The 20,016-nt window shown below is 37.0% G+C and overlaps 1 protein-coding gene across 1 annotated transcript in view; it reads left to right on the top strand.

Annotated features, from left to right (window-relative positions):
- Positions 1–20,016, top strand: part of SNX24 (sorting nexin 24) — a 46,772-nt gene that overhangs the window by 2,683 nt on the left and 24,073 nt on the right. Inside the window, exon 3 of the mRNA XM_009321104.1 lies at positions 4,190–4,294. Coding sequence (XP_009319379.1) covers positions 4,190–4,294 — 105 coding nt within the window. The remainder of the gene's footprint in view (positions 1–4,189; positions 4,295–20,016) is intronic.

The raw sequence follows: 20,016 nt of genomic DNA, 5'->3' as shown, positions 1-20,016 counted from the left end.
TTTGAGCTCTGCCCTTCAGCCAGTTCTTTACCCAGCTCACCATGAACCTGCTCATCCCACAGTTGGACAACTAGTCCAAAAGGATGCTGTGAGGGACAGTATCAAAATCCTTACTAAAATCCAGAAAAGCTACATCCACCGCCTTCCCTTTGTCCACTAGGTGGGTGACCTTATCATAGAAGGCTATCAAATTAGTTAAACAGGACTTTTCTTTTGTGAACCCATGTTGACTGTGCCTGATGATTGCATTCTTTCTTAAATGCCTTTCAGTAGTATCCAGTATAATCTTCTCCATAATTTTTCCAGGCACTGAGGTTAGACTAACAGGTCTGTAGTTTCCTGGGTCTTCCCTCACACCCTTCTTGTAAATTGGAATAACATTGGCTATCTTCCCATCAGTGGGGACCTCCCCAAACTCCCAAGACCTTTGGTAGATGATCAAGAGGGGTCCTGCCATAACATCCACTAGCTCCTTCAGTACTCTGGGATGAATCCCATCAGGCCCCTTGGACTTGCGAACATTTAGCTGATACAGCTGGTCCCTTAGAATTTCAGTGTCCACAAATGGAAAATCACTGTTTCTGCACTTGTGGTCCTCCAACTCAGGGGACCAGGCAGACCAAGGTCTATCAGTATTATTAAAGACTGAGGCAAAAAAAAGCATTGAATGCCTCCACTTTTTCTTTTTCCCTTTGTTGTTGTTTAATTTCACTGTAACTTCTGGAGTTGCACAATTACTCCACACAAAAGTCACGAATGACTGCAATCTCACTCTCAGATTTGTCTCCTTGTACAGTCCTTCCTCTGCAGTAACTCCCTTTGCAGAGATTTCTCCTTAGAACACCAGAAAAACCATAAATTATGGTCCCTTTCTCTCTCTCCAGAAATAGCAGCAAAATAAACAAACCTGAAAAAACAAATATTCTAACCAGACACTTCGTACCACTCTTCAGTGTTTCATCTTACTCCTCTTCTGCTTGCTGTCTGTTTATATTACTCTGCAAACTTGATAGTGACTTTTTCTTATTTGTTCCCTGTGCAGATGCAAAGCACCCAACATATTTTGGCAACAATATACCTCTTTTCTTAAGTCTTACTTTTTGAAGTTGTAGTAAAATTTCAGTAAACATGGTTGAACAGCTCATGCTCTGAACCTTTCTTAGTGCTTTCAGTGTTACGGAAATCCTGGAGAAAGCATTCTCTGGTAATACAGTGTGTGGTTTCATTCTTCTCTCTGTTTTGTGTTATAGCAGAAAATCTCAACGCTCTTAAAAAAGCAGGGTGTGTATTTGAACAGTTTTTACAGGAGAAGAATATTTTGAACTTGTATCTCAATTGTTCTTTGTGAACAATTTGTTCACATCCCATGACACTATTTATACTCAGGTCCAGATACCAGTTTGCTTTCAGCATGCCAACAGGGTATTTATTTTTTGTTCCTCTCTTCCCCTTTAATTTAAAATGTAAGTTTCACTCTAAATTGCTGTGAGTACCTGGCAATTGGAAAGGTATTTTTGGACTTACTGCATATTCAAGGTGCCCTTAGTGCTGGAGATGTCTGTAGTGAGCAGGAGAAACAAAGCTTCTGTAGGGAACAACCGTGGTAGAAAATGGGAATAGCGGCTGAAGGGGAGATTGTGCCTTTTGCCAGAGAAGGACATGCTCCACTGGCATCGTATAGAGGAAGGAGGACTCCATTGCTCATATAGGACATTATTCATTCATCAGAATGCCAGTTAATGTTTTGATTAATTTTGATAACTTTTTGTTTCTCTAAACAAAGCCATTTCCAAGAACATGGCTGGATTTGTCTCCTTCCTGGGTTCAATCTTTCGTACATTCCAGTTGTGTAAAAAAAGTAGAGCCCCACTTCCTGTCCAGTCTGGCTGTAGTGGAAGTGGAAGAGGTTTAAAATTGTTTCAAGTCTGCCATGGTACACCAGGAATACAAATTATTCCCTTGACAGAAAACATGCACTGCTGTTGGCTTTTTTGAAATAGTTTGCATAGGCCATTATACTTTAAGCTGGTTATGAACAACAAACCAGGCCTTTCAGGCTATGTGCCATTCACATTACAGTATTGTATTCAAATCTGAACAAAAGTTCTATTATTTTCATATGGAGAGTTTTTTAGAAAGAATTAAATTCTCTCTATGTGTATAACAGTTTAAAATACAACCATTTATTCATATTTATTCCCTAATTCCTTTTTATACTTTTTTTTTTTAAATATTGGTAGTTCTTTTTAAGCACCAGAATGCTACAAGGTGACAGTGTTACAACTGCTGCCACAAAATCTGCAAAAATCTTGTTCTATACATCTTGTTTTGCAAATTATTTATAATTTTAGAATAATTAGTGTACACTGTAAATCATATTGACTTTTCACACTTGGACAGATAATTCTTTACTTGAAAATTTGAGCCATCTTTTAGTCTTGCAGGAAGTAGAGACTACAGTATTTCAAATAGGCATTAGGTCAGTGTTATGGATAAGAAGGTGTTTACAGACAGTAATTGTCCTCAGATAAATACTTCTTGTGTAGGGACAGGTCTGAAGCAATATAGCTAAGACATACATAGATTTGCTTAATATTCTTTAACATTGTAATAATTATTTGTTGCAATATATTATTGGATTATTGTAAGCATAAGAAAATGGGCTTTTAATTCTTTGTACATCTGTATAGCATGTGCTTCATACCTACACACAGTACCTGTGCTTGCACATTTAAGCAATTGTTTATTGGATGCTTTATATAACAGGGCCACAGAGCTCAAAAGGATTGTTAATCATCAGCTGAGGTACCAGCCACAGAGTATTTATCTTATAAGCAGCTAGGCCTTGGTGGATGCTTGTATTGTTTCAGATTTGTCTCCGCTCATCTGGAGCATTCTCCTCATTTGTTACTCATCTGCAGGTGCTGTCATAGTTTGCAACAGCTGTTACCACAGCTTCTTCAACATTCTTGACCAATTTAGAGGAAAAAATGGGGCTTTATATTCTGGCTTTAAGATCAGTCAGTAAAAGTACATAGGTTTGGGGTTTTGTTTTGGTGGGTTGTTTTTCTCACTTCACATTTAATTGTTATTTAGTGCTGTTAAGAAATGAGGAAGTTGCAAAATGTTTCCAGAGCAATTGAGGTTTCCTTGCTGCAGCTTCGTTACTTGTGATTGTAGAGACGTTGATATGTTGGCACTGCTTTTTCCTATAGTGACATCTCAGCAAGCTCAAAGATGAAATGTAAATTCTCAGTCTCCCACGGGTATGCATGTCAAAGTCAATTTTGAGTTTCTTTCCTTGCATTCCTTGCCTTGGATTTACTCAGAGGCAATATCCAACAGAAAGAATGTCTAATGTCACCTTCTATTAAAATGCAATGGAGTCTATTCCAGTTGTTATTTTTGCTCTGTAGTTTGGAGGAAAACATTAGTATTTTTTGGTTTTGGAAAATTATGTTGCTCCAGCAAGAGGATTCTTAGTGTTGTCAGAATGTATGTTTGTGTCTATATGCACTCATGTGTATGCATATATACATTTCCGTATATATCTGTAAAAGCTTTCCTGTGGGAATCTTTAGAGGAATAGCTATGGAGCTCTTTTGGAAATACATTCAGTGGCAATCTTGCTATTTCTCTGTATAAGATACTAAAGACAACTATCAATCTGTTGGTGTAATTTGAGAGCACAGATATTTTGCTCTCTTGATTGCTAGCTCTCCAGAGAAATGGTTAGATCTCCTCCCTGTGCTTCTCCCACCTGTTCATAGTTGCCTAAATCTAGAGTTAGAAATCATTGCGGTGTTTTGTCACCGCACGTAGCAAGGTAATATCTGGGTTCGTCATGGTAACGTGAGGTATCATCCCAGGTTGACTAATGGGGAACTCATTGCAAGTATTCTCATGTAGTTGTTGCTGTTTTGTTTTAAGGCTATTAGTAACAAGAAATTGTTAGCAGGGTTCCTCTTCACTGCCCAGGGCAGCTAGACATGGAGATTTTTAACTGCAACCTGTAGGTATGAAGTCTGCTGTTATTTCATTGAGCTGGTGGCGAGCAACTTCATGCCTGTGCTGTTGTCCTTTATGTGTGGTTATTTTATCTGTACTGCCTCATGCCTAACATAACCATGTTTACTTTAAAGGGACACTATTATACTTTATTTCTGTCTGCATTTCTTTTCGTTTGCAGCTCAAGAAGTTCATAAGAACTCCAGAGATCCCTTCAAAGCACGTGAGAAACTGGGTCCCCAAGGTTCTGGAGCAGCGACGGCAAGGCTTGGAGTTGTACTTGCAGGTGAGTCTCTTCTCAGCACTGTGAAAGTAAAAGTGGCATCCATTTGCAGCGTAGTAGTATCCAAAGCATTAGAAGATACAGCAGGTATGAAGTGGGGTGTTTTACTGATAGGCAATTTTAGAGGTGGGAAATGAGCTGGGTAGTTACCAGCAATTATGATTTCTGTTCACTTAGCATGACTAGCAGCTAGAAATCCAGACTGTTGCATTTTTTTCCTGCTTCTGGCAAAAGCTGCTGTCTGACTTTGGCGAACCTGCTAGTACCTCATTTTCCGGTGCCTAAAGTGGGGAAAATAATGTTATTCTTTCCAAAGTTGTTCTGACTGTACCAGTCAAGTGTTGCAGAAGAGATACAAGGAGGCTTTATTTAACACACCTCCATTTAGACAGACTAGGGAAGAATCAGCTCATCAAATTCATATCCCTCTACTGAACATGTCTGTATCTGAATTGTTCATCTAGTTGAAATAGGTACCTGTCATCCCATAGTCATCTCAGTCGGTTTGGAAACTTGCATTTAAAGTCTCAGATTCTTCCTTTTTGGGTTCTGATTTTGCTACAGACTGTAAAAGGAGTCTTCAGGAATGACTCAGACATATAGACATCTAAATATACCAGTGATAAATCCCAGCCTTTTTTAACAAACGGAATTTCTACTCTCACCATGATTGCTTTAAAAATGCCCTGTGGTATAGTTTCACAGCCGTTTCTCTGGTGACAAAGCCAGATTAAGGTGTTCCTCTAGACATGTCCCCAGTTCACTGCACCTTCAGCTGTACTGATGCAAGCGCTGTTTTATTGAAGGGGATCATAGAAATTATCTGAGTCAAAAGATAATTTTGGGGGGAGAAAGGCAAGAGTGAGAGTATTCTATTTTTACTCTGTAGTAAAAATAGTAAAAATTTCAGAGATCTGATTTATGTCATCATCCACAGTTGCAGTGGCACAACTGGAAAAATGGTGAACTGCAACATAATGGACAGTGAGCTGCATTCATAGAAAATAGATGGTAACCTGCACCACCCAGGAACCTCCCTGATTCTCAGGAAGATTTGTAAAAGAAAACTTCTTAAGAAGGAGAATAGAACTATAGTGTGACACGAGACAGTATTACTTCTGACATTAAACTTTCAAAAAGAAATTTGGAAATAAGGAGAAAAACACAGCTCAGATTTTGTTCTGAGATATAGGGAGCATTTCAGGCAACATAGTTAATTTTTTTTTTTTAATATTTAGTTAGTATCGTTAAATTGAAAAATTTAATCCTTTTTTCCTTCTTGCTCTATGATAATTTATAGCATCTTTGGCATCTAAAAATTACATTTGATGTGTGGGTGAAAAAACATTGCTGTTGGAGAGACTTTGGTTTTGAAAAGGAATAGGGCCTTTTTCGTTTTGATGGCTGTCGGCACAGCTTGCTCCATCGTCAGTATATTTTTCTCTTACAGCCATTTGCTGTGAATTTTGTATTTTTTTCTGATTTTCATACAACTATCTTTTGGAGAATATCGCTACTAAGGCACATGTACCGATTTCTCTATGACGTTAATTTTGTTAAAAAGATACAGGGGTAAATTGGTTAGCACTCTTTAATTGCCGATAAACTTTAAAAGAACATCTCCCCCTACTGGAAGAGTTAGTCAACGCTTGTTCTTGTACAGTCTTGTACATTTAATTAACTTTTTCCCTCTTCTATCACCATTGGCTATCATAGGAACATGCAATGGTTTAGGTTGGAAGGGACTGCTGGATGTCATCTGATTAAAACATGACAAGCCTCTAAGTTATATCCATACTAATGTGCATACTAAATTAAAACAAGAACAAAAATCATTAATATTCTTGTCAAAGTCATTAATTTTTGTTTCTGCTAACAGAAAGCATAACTAATCATCAGTAAAATTTTGACTTTTAAAATAATGAGAGCCTTATTTTAGACAGACAATTAAAAGTTCATATTAAGGCACTTCAGCTATCAGAAGGTTTTTAATAGTGCCAAGCATTTTCCAAGACACAGTGTGGGAACGTGCTACAATTTCATAAGACATGATTGGTTTTTAATTTAACACTATGTATATAAAGTATTGCAAACATATTTTCAGATGATACTAATGAGAGTTAATCTGTAACAGCAGTTTGGCTACTACCATCACTAGTCAGTGGTACTGGTACTAGTACTACTGGTACTAGTAGCCAGACATTTGTGCAGCTGGTAAACTGTTATGGAGCCGTGGTAGTCATTAACTGTTTTTTCAAAACCAGCCAGAATCTTATGCAGAGATTGAGCATTTACACAGATGTTACATTCAAATAATTTGTTTTATGCAATACATATTCATTTCTCATTATTGCACTTTGCACCTTGAAAACCTGTACAGGCAAGAAGTAATACGCCATGCAGATAGCAGTCAAATACAGACCTGTATCTGACATGGTCTAATCATATTGGCTTCTTAATATATTTTTAATTAAGTGGTCTTCTATAGTTAAATGCAGATAAAAATAATGATTTGAAATTAGAATAGTAGAATCAGTCTGTATCAAGTGGTAAAGAAAGCAAGAAGTTCCCCTGTCTGAGCCAGAACGTGCTGCAGTTGCCAGTACCTTGTTACTTCTTTTACTTGTTACTAGTTTTTCATTATGAAACTGCCCTCTTAAATCCTTTCAGCACACGTTATTTGTTTCTTGGAGTGGATGGACAGGAGCTCAGAAACATTTTATTATATCTTTCTGAAGAATAGGAAAATTATGAATAAACCAAATATTATTAAATTATGAGATACATATAGTCAGTTTCTTAAATTTATCAGTATCCACTGTCAGCTAATACACATCAGATGGCTTATTTTTCTCTTGTTTTTGAAAGGTTGAGTGGGGATTTTTTCTTGTTATAATAGACTAATTTTCATGGAATTGTGAAAGGATAATTTATCTATATTATTTTTAAGTGACTTTCATGTTTTACAAGTTTGGCCAGAATTTACAACTTTTGTTTTTGATGCTGTTGAACAATTGACTAGTAAGCACTAGTATGTGTAGTAATTCAGCTGCATGTATAGTAATAATACAGAGCCCTTGTGAATACCAAGAACAATCAACTGACTGACAAGAGGAAAGAAGGATTATGTTTAATTTATTAATGAGGAAACAGATGCAAAGATAAGCGAATGACAGAGTGTGGCCCCAAACATTCATGCAAATTAGTATGAAGCAATAAGCTATTGCTCCTCTGCTGGTCCGTGATAACTGCCTCTGTGTATGATCTTAACCTACAGCACACAGGACTTAAGTTGAGCTGGTTTAGTCTTCACTAAATAAGAAATGCCTGTTGCTGACAGTGGAAGAAGACTAAACCAGCTCTCATTACCTTGTGGTGGCTGTCACCTAAGAGTTACCATAAATCAATTAGCATGTGATATAAATTCTGACTTAATAGTTACTTATTTGTATATCTGAGCTTGTAGCTTGTAATACAGCAGAGATGAGAATCCAGGTGGTTTTGATTTAAAATTTGTAAAATAAATCATTGGGTTACACGATTGCTGACAAAAATCTCTCTGATAGTAGTATTAGATTGCACAAAGATTTGAACTTAGCTGTGATTTGTTTATGGTTACAAAATGTCTTGTCTTGATATGTTTTCTGAAGCATTTGGTGTTGAGAAAAGGTAGAAGATACAGATTTGAGGTAGCTGGTTGTGTAGGGAGCCTCTAATTTGAGAAGGGCTGCCAACTGGACCTGCCTTGAAAGTCTGTGACTCCTGATAGTATGTTTGTGAGCCTGGAGAAATATGTTTGCTTGAAAGTACCAGATGGTAAAGGTAAGTGTGAAAGATGACAGGGCAGACTGTTAATCATCATTGTAGCTTCTGGGTGGTGGGTGGTTGTTTGGGCTTTTTTAATCCACTGTATAATCTTGGACTGACCATTTATCACACAGCAATACAGAAATATGGTCTGTTTTGGAAGTGTATTTAAAGGAGATATAGATCACTTGAAATGCTCCCTTTTGCACGATTATTGTTGTATATGAGTTCAGTAAGTCATCTTCTGGATGGGCCAACTGAACAGGTAGTTGGGGTTTTGTTTTGGACACTGAAGACATTGTTGGGATTCCTAAGAGCATCACTGAGGGACCATATCTAATTGATTATCGAAGCAGCTGAAGCTGCGTTGTCAATCTGATCAGTATTTGTTACAAATAGATTTTATATGATGTGCTCTTGGAGGAGCAGTTTTTATGGAGCTTATTTCCAGTGAATTGGTAATGGGGAAGAATTTGATCTAGCCACCTGCTCTCTGCTGCTTTGGAGTTAGGTCATATCCTTGTCCCAGTAAGCTGACACTGGATGTTATTGCCATCCAGTCTCTCTGCCCCAGGGACGTGCCCTTTGACAGGTCTGCCTTTTAAAGTTCAATGGAATAGATATTTTCAAACTCCCTTGGGCAGAAGAAATCTCATCATTTGCTGATATCATCAGTCCAACACGATAACAGGCATCGTTAACAGAATTCACTGTGAAGTGGCACCCACACCTCAGCATGAGACTGTGTAGCTGCTGCTAGTCTTCACTGAAATGATTTGGTTATGGAGAGAGATTTTGGAGGAGGCCCATATTTTTCTGAGCTTCAGGATACTAACTCGTTTCTTGTGGTCTGGGCGACCTGAAGAAATTCTTCTTGTGACTGGCAAGACTCTAATATAAAACAGAGGGCTGTAAACCTTCTGAACTGCTCTGTATGTATGTAGGGTCTGTATGTACATATGTCTCTAACCAGAGTTAATATGTAGAGCTAATATTTCTCTCTCGGCTGAGGTCAAGAAAACATGCTTGCCTTTTATTTACTCTTGAACTTTTTACAAAGAGAACAGTCCTGATTCCTGGAGATAAGATTGGTTAAAGTGCTGCTTGGCTGTGAGACTTGAAGACTTCATGAACTTCAACATTCCAGCAGTTTCAGGAATCCAAATCTTCAAAATGAATTATGGAGTTTATGAAACTGGACTAGAGATTTGTTTTCCATTTAAGGAAATAATCTGGAGATCTGAGAAGCACTTTGACCTATATTTCAGTATTCTTCAAAATGCAATTCTCTTTAAAAATATTTTAACTACCAGTCCTTCCTGAAAAAGATAAATAAAACCATATCTGTTATGATTTTGCTCTTAAGAAAGTAGAATGCAATCCTATACTCCTTAGCTGTCTTAGTTTCCAGCAGGGTGGAGTTAGGAAAACAGTGGATGGAGTGATGGCTAATGTGTAGTTGCTTTATGAATAAGTTAATCAGAAATATAAAGGAGAAAATCACCCATTATTATATTGCCTTTTTTTACTCTTTTTTGGGGGATCAGTTCACCAGCAGCTGCAAAAAAATGAAGACAAATGAGTATTTGTGCAGTTAGTAACTACAGAAAGAAAACTATCTTTGGGAAAGTTTGGCCCAAGGTGTCATTTCTTCATGGGCCATGATGATTTTCTTCAATTACTTCAATAAGTGTTGATACTAAATTCCTTGTGGTAACGTTTAAATAAATAAATAGCCTTTTCTGACTGGACAATGGGTATGAACAAATCAATAAATCTGGATGGAAGGATTAAATAACCTTCTCTAGCCTCAGAAAAAAACCCTCTGATTTTAGTTATCAATCCAAATTGTATTCTAAAGCTTTTTGAACTATCTTCTTTTAAGTTGATCTAGTTGTGTGCTGTTGCTTCATAAAAGTTTTAGATTAAACTAAAAAAATTAAAATACTGAAAGGATCTTTTTGTTGATTTGGAAACTCTGTTGCAGAGTATTTCAGAGCTAATACAGCATTTCATATTGCAACTGAGGATAAGAATCTTCAGCTTTCTTTGAGTGTCAGTCATTGCCCCTTTTCACTATCATTCTGGGGAGTGAGATAATTTGATTTCTCAGGGCTTTTTATCTAATTGTGAAGAAAAAGAGTTTTCCATCACCTAGTGGGAAGTTTCATTAGTTCTTCGCTGCTTAACTGATTCAATTTCTGTTGGCCTCTTGCTATTCTAACAAGGCAGAATGTGAACCCAGTCATTTATAACCTTGTCCTTGACTGGAGAGGTCTCTGCTCTAAGAAAAGCCATCTAGACTTCTGATGCCAGTCTGCAAGTACTCCACATTGTGCATTGGCTAGAGCTTTGCCTTTCAATAGCCGAATACTCCTCCTCTGTAATGGTAGCTGAAATACTGCTTCAAAGCTGTCTTGGCTGGAGTAGGATCAGAAAGTGGGGAAAACAAATCCTTGGTGATGCACAGGATTTTTCACTGTTTTCTCTTCTCTTTGTGGGGGAAAAAATGTCCCACAGTAGTAATAAAAAAGTCAGCCTGAGCTCTGCTGGGCAGAACGAAAGTTAGGATTTCATATGAAGACAGGGAGATCTTGGTTTGTGGGTTGGCTGAAGCTGACATAGTTCTCTAGGATCAGAAGCAATCTGTAAGTGCTTTCTAAATGGAACAGTTCTTGGCATTCCATTATCAATATTAAAGAAGAAAAAAAATGTAATGTCCGTAGAGGCAGATGTTTTTGAACCAGTGCTGTTGGAGCTGTTTATAAATATTGAGATCTCTGTGTGTGAATATGTGCACTTTTATGAGACATTAGTTTGCTTTTGCCCAATAAAAATAAATCAAGTTGGTTACTATTTAATTCTGGAAATGTAATGGCAAAATTATCTTAGAACTATTCAATGATCGTTCAGCTATTCAAATTTTATTTCTGTGCAGTTCACATTCATCACATTTATCCACTCTGTCAATGTTAATATTCATTACAATTGTTCTTCCTTTATATTCTCAGAAATGCATTCTGTATCAAGCATTTAGTTATTCCTGTATACCTGTGTGTCTTTGCCAAAGGGTGTTGTAAATGCAAAATTTTAAATTGGTTCAAGGGAAGACTGGAAAGGTTCATGGAAGAGCAGTTTATATCAAGCATAGAAGGTCCTCAAGCTGGAAATAACTTTCAAGGCTGCTAGAGTATTGAAGGAAAATGTCTCATATGTTAGTCTTGCTCATTTACACTCTTCCTTGGTATCCATTTGTAGCCATTTTTGGAGATAGGATACAGTGCTAAATGGACCTTTGGTCTGAACCATTAAGACCTTTCTTATATAGTCCTTAAAGTAATTAAACACATACTTGTGTTACACCTTGTTATTAGATTTGATTAAACATTAATGTGTTTTCATGAACTGAGCCCTGTATGTGTCATGAACACTATTCTTAAAAGAAAAAAGATTGAATCATATGATTGAGAAGACATGGTTGAATCATATTGGTATAATGAAAGAGGTATGCAGGTCAGATGCCACTGTGCAAAGCCTCTTGTAAAGGTTAATGCCTTTTAAGACCAAATGCTTTACACATGGAAGGTAATTGGCTGTATATTTAAAAGCTGAACTTGGAGGAAGAAATTTTAAGCTATAAAACTTTTGTGCAAAATGTGGGCCTATTTTTGTTCTTCTCCACCTTATTCTGTGCATGCCTGACCTGTATTTTTTTCCCCACTAGGCTTCTGTGTAACCATTCCCCATATCTGAGGGCAGGAGCTGGATAGTTTTCACTTTGACTTCCTTGTGTCATTCAGTAACTACCACAAAGATTTCTGCAGAGGCAATCCTTCCCTTTGCCCTATGTACACATTCGCTGTTGGGATCTATTTCTAACTAATTTAAGACCAAATTGGCTTATTTGCAGGAAAAAAAAAAAAATCCCATCAAGTCCAGAACAGATTCCTATCTTCCTGATTGCTGTTTCTGGAAACCAGTTTTGTCTTAAATGCAGGTGAATACATGAGGAAGAATGAGCGTAGCGTTAGAAAGTTGCAAGTAAAAGTTGGATTCAGTGAAAAAAGACTTAACTGATGTTTTGCTGGAAAGTCTGTTGAATCACCCACATCTATTAATCACATTGAAAATTCTCTCCATTATCCAAAATTATTCAGTGTCTTCCTTCTCTAACTCCATTTAGTCTGCAGTAATCAAGGTTGAACTGTACCTGCAAGGAGCTCTAAAAGCAATGGTATGATAAGTATAAAAAGGCAAAATGTTCTTTGTCCTCATTAAAGATTGTGAGCAGAGTGTTAAATAATATTAATGGCTAGGATTGTCAGTACTTAACAGTACTTTCCTAGTACAAGTGATTTTATTGATCGATACAGTCTCAATGTAACAGGGCAGATTATTCTACTGATTTTATCGAAACCTTAACTAAGTTTGTTAGTGTACCACATATCTTTAAATAGATCTAGATGATGATGTAGATTAAGAAAAGCAGACCACCATCCATCTTTTTTTGATCGGTTAATAACTTAAATCCATCATTGCTGCAACGAGCTCTTTTAAGATTCTGTTGTGCATACATGTTTCTTTGGTGGTACAGATACATAGCTTGTTTTAGATGGCTGTGGATTTTAAAGAAACGTGCTTGACACATGCAGGATTGCATATTTGTTAAGAGGAGGTGGAAAGCAAGAGAAAATGGGAAAGCAAAATAATTCTGTAGATAATTTAAAGGAGAGACATTTATTAAGAGTGTCTGTTTGCAGAGGTGTTTCCTGCAGAAATATTCCAAGGATTTTTCAAGCATGCTTAGGAAAATTACCTGTTTTATGTTTTAAGAATTACATTTTTTGCTTTTCAAGTGGTGCTACGTTGTGGTTTATGATTCATATTTTTTCCTTCATCTTCAATAATCTGGTTTTGCTGTATAGAATTGTGCTGCATGAACTTCTCTCTCATTTCACTCTTACACATTAGAGCTGATCAAAATAAATTTTACTCAGTTAAAAGCAGAACTTACATTAGAAGTCATGACAAGTTTAGAAATCATGTATAACTGCTCGTTCTCTTTTCATTATACTGTATGTCATAACACAATTGTATTGCATACTTTTGCCCAATTTAAGATGAACATCAAACTGTACTAATTGTGCATTTATATGCAGTAAGAAATGGTCTCTGTCATGACCTGCATATGCTCAGAATAACAGTAAGATATTTTAAGAGGAGGGAGAAAGAAATTAAGTTATTTGCCTAAGATGTCACAGCCTGTCAAAGCAGAACTAGGGATATTAAAAGTCATGTGCTAGTGCACTGCTGTAGTCGCTAGAGTCTGCTGATGGCCAATTGTTCTGATAGCCATGATTCCTTCTAGAGCAATACGAAGTGTGAGATACTTATTTCATTTAGCCATGATGAAAGAAAAAGCAGTCACCTTCCTTATTCTGAAGGCAACTCCTCATTTGACATGTAGGCGTTAAATTTTATTTTTCCTTAATAAATGTTTATTTTGCTTGAGCTTCTTTGGAGAGGAAAAAAAAAGTCAAACAATTTTTGTCCATTATAGTAAAGGAAAGGAGGAAGGAGCTGTAATTCTTGCAGAGAGTCTTTATTATCACCACCTGAAGTATGGTAGAAAGACTCAGTTTCCCCCATCTTTTTAATCAATCTACAGCATTTTAAACACATTTTCATTTCCTACACTGTGTTGGTTTACATAGGCTAATTCTATTTTTTTTGGTGTACAAATGACTATTGCTTTTTTAAATTAGAATTTCAAGGCAAGTAAAGTCTTAAGGGCTTTTTCTTCAAAATTAATCTGTAAAGTTACTTAATGAATCACCAATGAAGGGAAAAACTTATTTTCTAGTGAAAAAGTATTTTATTATTGCATGTGTAGTGCAACACACTATGTTCTGTTATGGTTGTTCAGTAGTGTACAGCACTAAATTAGCATGTAGTTTAGACCTCAGTCTGCCAAATCATTGCCTTTATGCAATCTGATAGTATTTTTTTGCCTACACTCTTTGTGTGACTGAAGACCAATCATTAATATTCTTTACGCATTTATAAACTGCACATGAGGGCTGGGGAAAAAAGTTCATGAAGAAGTGAGTAATACTGTCTTTATAGCAGGATTTGAATTTTCACATAAGACACAGCCATGATAGCCATATTTGGATATTTGGCGATATTTGGAGGTGAGAGGAAGAAAACAAAATACTGAATATGTGCTGAATAACTGAATACCATCCATTCTGTGCTTTGGGTGAAGAACTGATTTTGGGGGGAAAAAGTAGTATGAGATCATGTAAGCAACATTAAATAAATCCTTACACATAAGGAAGCTGAATTAAAGTTTGATTGATGAACTTATCCTGACAATTCTTCACTTTGAAGTGTGCCATAATAACTAATATTTTTATCTAATGTTGTTTGTATCATTTAGCATAGACCATTCTGAAGGGAAAAAAAACAAAAAAAAACAAAAAAAACCAACAAAAAGCTGTGGAACTAATCAAAGGGTTTTACCAGAAAGATACTGAATTAAATAAGTAGTAATTCCTCAGCTTCTGCTTTAGAGATGTTGCAAGGAAAGAGCACAGGAAAAGAAAAATTCTTTGCAAGAAGGGCTGCTTAAGCAAGAAGTAAGAGGTAGTCCATCAGTAGCTAAGAGAGGTGAGCAGAGGAGGAGATGACTATCTTCCTCAGATAGGTTGTAAGAAGGTGGTCAGTGAGCCTTCTCCTTTGGTCCTGCCGTAAATTGGACTCTCCTGTATTAGATATAATTCCCTTGTGTGTGTTCCCTTTTCTTGGCTTTCATGCAATCTTGCATGTCTCTTTTCTGAAGGATACATTGAAGGATTTCAGAGTGAACTAAGGGGAGAAGGTCCTGTGCTCATGGGTAGCCTAGGAGAATAACAAATGCTTGTTACTTTCTGCTAACGTTGTCTATCTCCACACACATCAGCATTGCTTGCCTTTATTTTTCTTTTCACCTGATTATTGTCTCTCTAATCCAAATATAATATGGATTTACTTAAGTGTAAAAAAGCTCATTTTACTGAAACTGTTGATTGTGGAATGTCTTGACTGAGACAGACTTCAATTTAAGTGCATGTACATTTACAAACAAATATGCATTACTGAATGATGCCTAAATTTATAGTTCTGATATGGATTTTTCCTGTTGACTTTAAAAACATGGACATTAAAATAAGAAACTTCCATAGAGTTTCTTCTTGTGATAAATACTATGAATAATATATAAGAAAATCTTCAAGAAGTATTGATATAAAAATTGAGTTTTGTGATGCAGTTTCTTCTTTTTAATTTCTCATAACTATTGTCTTTATCTAACATACTTTTTCTTCTGTAGATGAAAAAAGTTTGCAGAAACAAAGCGTGAAGTAGAAGTAGAACCTTTAATTTCATTAGGCGCGTTGTAACTGGTGAAGATTAATGTATATATCTCTTGCTAATTCTTTTCAATTACTCAGTTCATATAAATTCCCAAACCTTGTTAATTATGCTGAAGTCAAGTGGTAATTTTTAACAGTATTTTCACAGCAAGGGAATTTTCTTGGTCTAACCTTGCCCTCCTGTAGAAACTCTCAGCAGATTAGGCATTCTGACTCCAGTCCATTCATTTTCAGCACAAGCCTAATTGCTGCCGACTGCCTGCCACAGGTACCCTGGTTATCGTACATTTAAGGGATGCAGGTTCTTCTGAGAACAAATAAGGAAAGATTAATTGTTTGTTTTGTTTCATCCCAAGAGAAATGTGGGAGCTTAATCAAGAAAAATAATTTCTTCTGTTGATTTGGCTTATTTGTGGAAAGGGATAATTGTATAGAGGCAGGCATAGAGCTATGCATTTTGAAAGAAATTTTACCATTTACCTACTTGGGAAGCAAAGATAGAGCAAAATGAATGTAACACAACATTGGAATTGATGGGGATGGTTCACATTTCTCATAGTAAGTAATTTGGCTGCTGGGCTTTTATTTGCACCAATATTGCTAGGTGGTATTGTCATTTGTTTTGTCTGCTTCTTTGGAAATCTAATCAAGGAGACAATAGTAGGGGGAAAAACGCTTTTCCAAATTGTCCTTAATTGCTAGAGCACGAAGTGAGCTAAACACTCTGGTATTTCCAATTAAAGAACTTGTTTCCAGCAAGCACCATTAAATCTATCTTTCCCAATCTGATAAATAAGCTATCAAAGAGTGGAACAGATTAATTGAGAGCAATTAGTTCAAAGCTCAGTATAACAGTCAGAGTAACCCAGTGTTATCAATGAATGCAAATTTTACGTAAAGCAATAAGAAGCACTGATGCAACAAAATTGAGTTGAGAGTAACCACTAAGCACAAAGGAAAATTTTATCTGTAATACAGAAATTAGTCTTGTTTGTTTCTCCTCGCAACAAAAGCACTAACAGCCATTTCTTTTCAAGACCTCTGTTACGGGAATGTCAAATTGTATTTGACACCTTTGCTATGTACATTTCTCCTTCAAGACGCTGCAGAAAATAACAGACACGGGAAAATCACAGATCCTACAATTCACAGCCAATCACAAGATTCACTCCAATTGCATCTAAAGCTCAAGAAAGCCTGCTTATCCTACAACATTTGTGTTTGTTACTGTCTGGTAGACATGGTAATCTCTAAGTGTGGTTTGCTTATGTTGATAACCAGTAACCCCTGTGTTTGACAGAGACTTAAGCCTAGCACATTGGATTTTGATTCCTCTTTAATACAAGTGGGTGTCTCTAATGGTATGTATCTAGACGTTTTTGATGGGTGTTCCTTTCTTCCAGCTGTCTGTGCATGCCAAATGGTATTGACCCACATGGTGTAAGCATCATGCTGCACATGGGTCCTCTGGATATTTTCCTTAAGGACAAACTGTAGGAAAAGCACCTGGATGCTCCCCTTAAGTGCCAGCCTTTTGCCTTTTGAGAATGAGTGCATCAGCAGGAGAAGAAAGGCTCTCTGTCACCTTAGATATTGAAATAAATTTATAGGTTTTGAGTATTACTATGTTCAAAGAAAGTATTGCACGTTGGTTCAGTTGTTGATATTTGTTGTGTATATAAGGCTTTGGAGTAATGTGCTCCATCAAGAAGGTGGCAGGAGGGCATACATGTAGTCTGTTACACACTAAACAGACTAATTTCTAAGTCAGTTTTTACAGAACTACCTTGTAAGTTTTTACAGAACTACCAGTAAGTTGTATTACTGCTGTGCGTGTTGGCATCACTCACTTAAACTGACAGCACAAATATACCAGCTGGCATAGCTTTTAAAACTGCTGTCTTAGAACAGCAGTTTGTGTGGTGCATCCCTGGCCTTTACAGCAGCGATGTGGCTGGAGTCTGCTTTTGCAGAATTACAGTTTTAAAATGGTTGGATAAAAATCTTATTTCTTATGCTGTTGCAACCCACTGGGTATGTCTATTCTAGGAAAATGAAAAGGTCAGTGATAACTTTCCCAATAAAACCTTCTGAGAAAATGTCATTCCAGTTACGCGTATCTGACTGGGGGAGTTCATCCTCCATTTTTCAAGCGTCTTATTTTTTATTTCCAGAATATCATCATCAGTAGGGAAATACAGTATTCATAACTGTGATAGTATGGTGTCATATCAGCCCATGAACTGATGATAACAGACATGCTGCAACAGATGTAGCACTTTGAACACAGGTCATTGACAGTATTTTTCTTTATATCCTTGCTGGCAAGTCACTAGGAGATCACAGTTGTATTCTGAGTAACTGTGGTTTTCTGAGCAGCTTCCCTGTAATGTTGGCTTCTGGAAAATGTTCAAAATGTCCTCAAGAAATCAGGAGGAGGTTAGACCAGTGAAACCTCTCACAGTTTTTCCAGATGTCAGGACATCCAGATCTGCAAGTGTGCTTTTCAGCATGGGATCCAGCTCTCACACTTGGTTCACTGGGGAAGATTCCTATGTAACATTTCAAAAGCACTCGTAAACCAACAGGAGATTACGGAGGAGCAAAGACCGTGCACAAGATTGATGATCAACAGTCTTGCAGCCACCAGCATTTAAGCAGCTGTCTCTACATTATCCAATCAGATGTTTTTCTGGGTATTTGGATTCATTCAAGGTCATGCAGTGATACATGCTAATAGTTTTGAACAGCAGCAGTTACCCAACTTCAAATGCTGCAATGTTGAGGACATGTACTGTAAGAGTAAGTTACTATAGGATATTGGGGTTTTTTTGTAGTATTGGAAATAAAGGTTAGTGGGTTTTATGATGAATTTGTGCTGTAATGATGCAGGAGGCTGCTGATAACTGTGGTCCAGTGCAGGTACTCAGGATCAGTATTATTAATGTAGAAGTACAGACAGCATTTCAGTGAAGAGGTCTAGCAGCCAGGCTTGGCATCTCAAAAAAAACTGAATGTGGCCAAAAAAAAAAAGAACCCCAATTGCTCTAGTTTGGTCAATTCTTTTTGCCCAATTTTACAAAGTGGTGAAGTTCACCAAGGATGTCAGAGGGAAGTCCACCATCGGACCATTGATTGACGCTGAGATACGGGACAGGTGGAGAAGCTGGGCTTGTTAACGTGTGGATAGAGACATTTAAATTATTTTCCCTGTAGTATATTTACCAGTTACAACCAACATGTTATCATTTTTATATCTATATGTTATCTCAACCACTATGTTATCTTTTTTATATCTATAGCAGATTCTTTCAACTTCATATGTCACTGGCATCTTCCCACCTTTTCTCATTTTGGTTTTTTTCTCCCTGAAATTTTGTTTTGCCCTCTTGACTGATTTATTCAATCTATATATCAGTCATAGTGTTGTCTTCTGATGATCATGTGTTGAAGGTCACTTCTGTGTCCAGTCAACAGAAAATGCAAGGTTTTTTGTAGACTTCAGTTCTACTATAAATCCTTTCTGAACCTTTATACTATATCCACATCCGCTTTTATTTCGGGGCACCACTTCTCCAGACGTACTTGCACTGATGGTGTACTCTCTTTTATTTGCTCATCATGGAGTCTAGGGTCTGATTAAGTTCTCTGTACCACAGTATTATAGTACTGTTCTGTCCTTTTATTGAGGCACCAAGAAAAGTGACTTAAAATAACAATTTAACCTTAGCTTCAGATGCCAAGGCTTACTTGTAGGGTAAACCAGAGCCTTCGGGGACAGAATAACCACTGGGAAGGAAGGGTGCAACACAGCCTTTTTGCAAATTCTTCTTGCATGGGAAACCCAGAAACCAACTATTTTTGCCAAAAATGAATAATAGAAGTAAAGAAGATTGCTGTCTAAAAATGCCAGAATATGATTCATGAGTCCCAGTTTCATCCTCATTTGTGGACTTTACCAGCCAAAATTAAGTAGTTGTCTGGTTGCTGAGTAAGGAACATCAAGCAATTGCTAAGTGTGAAGATAACATAAAAACATGAGATTTATAGAGAGCCCCTTGGCATTCTTGCAGTATTTTCATGTTATGATAGTTTTTAACAGAAATCCAGATAGCTATGTTACTTCTGTTAGGGGGCTAACTTGCAATCGTGTTTCTCCTTTCCAAAGAAGTCATCCCTCTTTCAATAACAAGAATGTGGAGAGTTTTAGCCAAATCAGAACATTATCTGCAGAACTGCTATGCTGTGATAAATGCAGCCCTCCGACTGATGCTGCTTGTCTGCCATCAGCACAGAAGAAGTAAATAAGCATTCGCTGACCAAGTTAGGATGGTCTCTTTTCACAAGTGATTGCATTATTCCTCACCTTTATCAAGGACTCCCTTGCTAGTGAGTTTTGGGAGGGACAAGTGTCAAGGAACAGAACCGTAATGAACTACCTGCGATTGAGCAAGGATTACATTGCTCCGTTAATTCTGTAAAAACTTGTCAGTTTGCCACCCA

The sequence above is a fragment of the Pygoscelis adeliae genome, unplaced genomic scaffold (genome assembly GCF_000699105.1).
Source record: "Pygoscelis adeliae isolate BGI_AS28 unplaced genomic scaffold, ASM69910v1 Scaffold83, whole genome shotgun sequence".
In the NCBI taxonomy this organism is placed as follows: domain Eukaryota; kingdom Metazoa; phylum Chordata; class Aves; order Sphenisciformes; family Spheniscidae; genus Pygoscelis; species Pygoscelis adeliae.
The sequence above is the reverse complement of the archived record's forward strand: the minus strand, read 5'-3'. Positions and strand labels throughout refer to the sequence as shown.